The 6000-nt window shown below is 40.9% G+C and overlaps 1 protein-coding gene across 4 annotated transcripts in view; it reads left to right on the top strand.

The window, feature by feature from the left end:
- Smim8 (small integral membrane protein 8) overlaps positions 1-4582 on the top strand; it is a 15579-nt gene extending 10997 nt beyond the window's left edge. For all 4 annotated transcript variants that reach the window (XM_076564039.1, XM_076564038.1, XM_006975313.4 and 1 more), the window contains exons 2-3: positions 1595-1751; positions 4009-4582. In XM_076564039.1, the coding sequence (XP_076420154.1) occupies positions 1617-1751; positions 4009-4167 (294 nt within the window). In that variant the 5' untranslated portion in view covers positions 1595-1616 and the 3' untranslated portion in view covers positions 4168-4582. The remainder of the gene's footprint in view (positions 1-1594; positions 1752-4008) is intronic.
- The last annotated feature ends 1418 nt before the right edge of the window (positions 4583-6000 follow it).

Below are 6000 nucleotides of genomic sequence, written 5' to 3'. Positions count from 1 at the left end.
CCCTGTCACCTCCTCTCCTTCCTTTGTCCTTCTTCCTCCCTTCCTCTCCCCCCCCCCTTTTTCTTTCTTTTTTTTTCTTCCTGAGACACAGTTTTTCTGTGTAGTCCTGGCTGTCCTGGAACTCTTTCGGATTAAAGTTTAATTCACACACTGGAAGTTCACTTTTGAAACCAGTTACAGAAAAATTCAGATTTCAGACGAGGAGGAAAAAACCGAGAGCTTACACATGAAGCAAACCATTCACTTGGTTGCTGAGACGCTGTGTTCTATAAAGCCATCTGTATGATGGACAGAAAGCAGACATGGTTTCCGTGAGAGCTTCACGCTGCACCTGGAGGAATACTACAGTCAATGACGTATTTCAACAGCTTCTGCCCTCAGTTGCTTATTATCACTGGTGTCACAAGTTGGGGTCTAAAGACTTCGGTTACCGGGAGCAATTGAACTCTCAAGAGCTAGTGAATCCTGCACTGGTCTAAGTGGAACCGGAAGGTCAGCAGTGATGAGAGAAGACTTGGCAGCAATAACTATAACACACATGGAGAACAAGTGATAGACCAACCTTTGCCTGGCAAGTGTAGACAATGGAAAACCGGAGAGATGGCTCACAGGTGAAGAGCACAGGCAGCTCTTCCAGAGGTCCTGAGTTCAGTTCCCAGCAACCACATGGCGGCTCACAACCATCTGTAATGAGATCTGGTGCCCTCTTCTGGACTGCAGGAATATATGCAGACAGAATGCTATATACATAATAAATAAATCTTTTTTTTATATATTAAAAAAAAGCAAGGTGGGGGGAGAAAATAGGAAATTCTTTTTGTGTAAGCTGATGGTCCTGGCAGTAATCAACCCAATTCAGTGCTGAAGGTGAATATTTAGTGGTCATTGCAGCAAAAGTCTTGAGCATCCAGTTTTCTCCATAAGTGTTGCAAAAATACTGCTTTTCATTTCTGTGACACAGAGCCTTAGTGAGTCAAGACTGCTTGTACAAGGCACCGGTGCCTAGGTATGGATGCTAAAGCTCCCTAACATGGACTTCCTGAAGTTGCAGTCTTTCCCTTAGGTCGTCACTAGCAAGTCTGTGGGGCGTTTCTGTCCCCGCTTCTCTGCCTTGTGTGGTAGTTATCCTCACTCCTCTTCTGCCTTCGCCCTGGATACAGTAGAACCAACAAACCATTTCCCAAACTGTACTTTGCTTACCTGGAAAGGAGGGAGGGGAGGAGGGAGAAGAGGAGGGAGATAAATGGAAAGGGTCATTTTACCCAGCAGAACCTAAAAAGCACCATGTAAAAATAACCAGGGGGTGCTCACTCTTGGAGCACCTCTAGAATTAGAAAGAATGTGGTTGGTTTGTCTGTTTTAAGAGCTTCGGGCCCAACCTGATGGAGCACACCTTTAATCCCACCACTTGGGAGTCAGGTAGGCGGGTCTCTCTGAGTTCGAGGCCAACATGGTCTACGTTGGGAGTTCCAGGCCAGCCAGGGCTTCATAGCAAGATTCTCAAATAGAGAGAAGTTTATCAAAAAATAAGTATGAAGAAAAATATTATTTATATATATATATATACATATACATATATATATATTGTTTTTAGGTGATATTCTCTAGTAGTCAAGATGTCTTCAGCACCTGAGCCTCCAACAGTAAAGAAAGAACCACCAAAAGAGAGGAACTTTGAAAACCCAGGCCTCCGAGGGACGCACACAACAACCTTATTTCGAGCTGTGAATCCTGAGCTCTTCATTAAACCTGTAAGAAATACATCCAGGAGACTTGTTCACTTTTCTGTAGCATTTGTTTGTATCAAGGACATTCTTTGCTGACTAAGAAGACCCCTGAGCTGGTCATGGTGGTGCATACCTATAATCCCAGCCCTTGGGAGGCAAGGTAGAGCTGGAGGAGAAGCAGGTTTGAGGCCAGTCTGAGGCTACCACCTGAGACCTTGTCTTGTAAATGCTGTTTGTTGTGGGACGGTCTGTATGTCAAATTGCTCTCATTGGTCAATAAATAAAACACTGGTTGGCCAGTGGCCAGGCAGGAAGTAGGTGGGACAAGGAGAGAGGAGAATTCTGGGAAGCAAAAGGCTGAGGCAGAGAGACTCTGCAGCCGCCACCATGACCAGCAGCATGTGAAGACGCCAGTAAGCCACCAGCCACGTGGCAAGGTATAGATTTATGGAAATGGTTAATTTAAGCTATAAGAACAGTTAGCAAGAAGCCTGCCACGGCCACACAGTTTGTATGCAATATAAGTCTCTGTGTTTACTTGGTTGGGTCTGAGCGGCTGTGGGACTGGCGGGTGACAAAGATTTGTCCTGACTGTGGGCAAAGCAGGAAAACTCTAGCAACAGCTGTTTCATATAGAAAACTCCAAAACATACATTTATATGCTGTTAGGTGCGTAGCTAGATTATTTCTGTTGGTGTTGCAAACTAGTAAATATATTTCATTTGATGAACTTTATTTTTAAATATAAATTCTACTCACAAAAATAAATGAAATAAAAATTTTAAATATGATAAATATTGAAGTATTTCATACTCCATAAGAATTTCAATAATAGTTGCCATTTTTAATTGGATTTGTTTGGTTGGTTGGTTTGGTTTGGTTTTTCAAGACAGGGTTTCTCTCTGTAGTTTTGGCGCCTGTCCTGGAACTTGCTCTGTAGACCAGGCTGGCCTCAAACTCACAGAGAGCCGCCTGCCTCTGCCTGCTGGGATTAAAGGTTTGTGCCACCACTGCCGGGTCATTGTTAACTGTTTTAAGGTTAAATGGATCAAATTAATTAAAGTATTTAAAAATCCTTAGCTGTCATATAATTTTAATAGTTGAAGACATTTCATGATTCCAAATTTAAACTGCTCTGAACTTGTAGCCTTAGATATTTATCCAGATGATAAAATTTGGCATTTATTTTGAGACTGAGCTTTGAAAAAAATAGTAATACAGTAGTTTCCCCTTAGGTGTTTCTCTTTCCAGTTCTCTTGTCAACCATGTCCCCCAAATATATTAATATTTGTTTTGACTAAAGAGTCAAAACATCTAATTACTTACAATATGTTATTATAATTGTTCTATTTTATTGTTGTTGCTAGTTGTGCATTGTGTTTAGTTTGTAAACCAAACCTAATCATAGACAAGTGTTACAAGAAAAGCACTGTATATACTGCCCTAGGGTCTGGGGCAATCTCTGACTTTAGGTGTCCACTGAGGTTCTTGGAGTGTACCCTCTTTGGGCATGGGGGATTGCTATAGTAGACATGGAGGCAGAAGCAGAAACTACTGTTTCTATTAGTGCTGTGCATGTGCACTATCCAGGGGACAGCCAGTTTATTAACTATAAACATGTACAAAGGTGGGCATGTCTGGTTTTTTATTACAAAGAATAGAGAGGCACTTCTGGAAATCTCACCCCTTTAATTCAAAGCTATATTACTTTGATTTTTAGAGTCTTGGGTTTTCCAGCAATTCCCAAGGTAATTAAAACAGCATAGCATCTGTTTGAGTCACTAAATTTCTTGAGTAGAGTAGGTTCCAGAAGAAGGGCGTATATATTTCCATTGCTGTACATAATATAAGTTATGGAAGGTTTTTTTTGTGACAGTTACCCATGTGTTGGGCAAGAGAAATAGCGTGTGTGCTCTATTCCTCACACTCGAGTAAAATAAACTCAGTTGGAATTGCAGCTCAGAGAAGGGACAGCTCCAGAACAGTGTTCACACCTCCCTTCTCGCTCAGCGTTTACTTCCTAGGGCAGGGGTCTAAGCTGCCCAGGCTACAAAGAGAAGACTGGAGGTGAGACGCAGGAGTCTCATATCATCTGTAAATACCCAGGAGTTAAGCTGACCAAATGAAATGATCGGAATGAAAATACTGTCATTAGAATGCCGGGGGAGGGGTGGTGGTGGTAATAATGACTTGTCATGCCAAGAGGGAAGGGCAATGTGATATTTACCTCTCCTTGAATTACTAGTCTCACTGGCACTTTATAATTTTCTCTCTTTGACAGAACAAACCTGTAATGGCCTTTGGATTGGTAGCCCTTTCACTTTGTGTGGCGTATATTGGCTATCTGCATGCAACACAAGAGAACAAAAAGGACCTCTATGAAGCTGTTGACAGTGAAGGGCATCGTTACATGAGGAGAAAAACATCTAAATGGGATTAAAGTGCTGGTTCCTTCAGATGGAGCCTCATTACAGGCTCCGAAATCTTCAAATGGAAGACTTTATGATAGAGTATGGCATTATGCTAACTGTTTCTTGTTCCACAATCTGTTAACAAGAGAGAATATACAGTTGGAAACAGTCCCCTGTAGTAAACTTAGTTACAGCTGCAGCTATTATCTCATTCTTTTCCCACAAGAGATTTCTCAATATTTCTTCTATGAAAATGCCATAAGAATGGAAGTCTTTTTTGTTAAATTCTGTATATACAAAAAAAGTAACCAGTACTGTTAAATTTGCATGGAGTTTCTAATGTGTTAAGGTGAATTACACCTTTGCATCCATGTTTTGCTGTTTAATAGAGAAGGTACCCCCTTCAGATACTAAAATCATAACTAAATGGAAGAATAAAACAAAGTAATTGGAGTTTTTTTTTTTAAATGTTACAGTGAACCTTACAGAAGAGAAAGTGGGGAATAACCTGAATGCATTGGCACAGGAGAAGACTTCCTGAACAGAACACCATTAGTGCAGGCACTGAGATCACCAGTTAATAGTGGAACCTCATGAAACTGAGAAACTGTAAGGCAAAGGACACCATCATTCAGACAAAGTGGCAGCCTACAGAATAGGAAAGGATTTTTACCAACTCCACATCTGATAGAGAACTAATATCCAAAATATATAAAGAAATAAAACTAGGTATTTGTAGATGTAACCGTCTTGTTAAATAAGAAACACAGAGCCAAATACAGAGTTAAAAGCCAAGAGGTCAGAGCAGTAGCTAAGAGCTGAGACTAAAAATCTCCTTACCCGTCCTGCCGCTGCTGTCCTTCCCTCAGCCAGAGGCCTACTTCCTGTGTGTCTGTCCTTTTTATTGACTTTCTGTTCTGCCTTCTCATTGGTTGTAAACCCAACCACATGACCTCCCTGTCACTGCCTGTCTATACAGACCTCCAGGTCTTCTATGGTTGGTATTGAGATTAAAGGCGTGTGTCTCCAAGCTGGCTGTATTCTTAAACACAGAGATCTGCCTAGCTCTGCCTCCCAAGTGCTGGGATTAAAGGTGTGTGCCACCACCACCCAGCTTCTGCTATAGTTTGCTATTAGCTCTGACCCCCAGGCAACTTTATTTATTAACATACAAATAACATCACATTTCAGTACAAATAAAATATCACCATAGATATTAAAAAATCAAATAATCCATTTAAAAAATGGGGGTACAGAGCTAAACAGACTTCACAATAGAGGAAACTCAAATGGCTGAGAAACACTTAAAAAAATGTTCAACATTCTTAGGCACCAGGGGAATGCAAATCAAAATTACTTTGAGATTCCATCTTACACTTGTCAGAATGGTTAAGATCAATAGTAAAATTGATAGCTCATGCTGGTGAGGATGTGGAATAAGGAACACTCATCCATTGCTGGTGGGAGTGCAAACTTGTACAGCCACTATGGAAATCAATACAGTGGTTCCTCAGAAAAATGGGTCCATCTACCTCAATACCCAGCTATACCACTCTTGGGCATATACCCAAAGGACTCTACATCTTACTATGGAGACATTTGCTTAGCCATATTCATTGCTGCTCTATTCATAATGGCCAGAAATTGGAAACAACCTAGATGTCCCTCAACAGAAGAAATGGATAAAGAAAATGTACATTTGCACAACGGAGTATTACTCAGCTGTTTTAAAAAAGGACATCATGAAATTTGCAGGCAAATGGATGGAACTAGAAAAGATCATCCTGAGGTAACTCAGACCCAGGAAGACAGACATGGTATATATTTGCTTACATGTGGATATTAGCCACTAAGTAAATAAT

Source organism: Peromyscus maniculatus, chromosome 2 (assembly GCF_049852395.1).
Source record: "Peromyscus maniculatus bairdii isolate BWxNUB_F1_BW_parent chromosome 2, HU_Pman_BW_mat_3.1, whole genome shotgun sequence".
In the NCBI taxonomy this organism is placed as follows: domain Eukaryota; kingdom Metazoa; phylum Chordata; class Mammalia; order Rodentia; family Cricetidae; genus Peromyscus; species Peromyscus maniculatus.
This window is presented reverse-complemented; position numbering and strand designations above follow the sequence as displayed.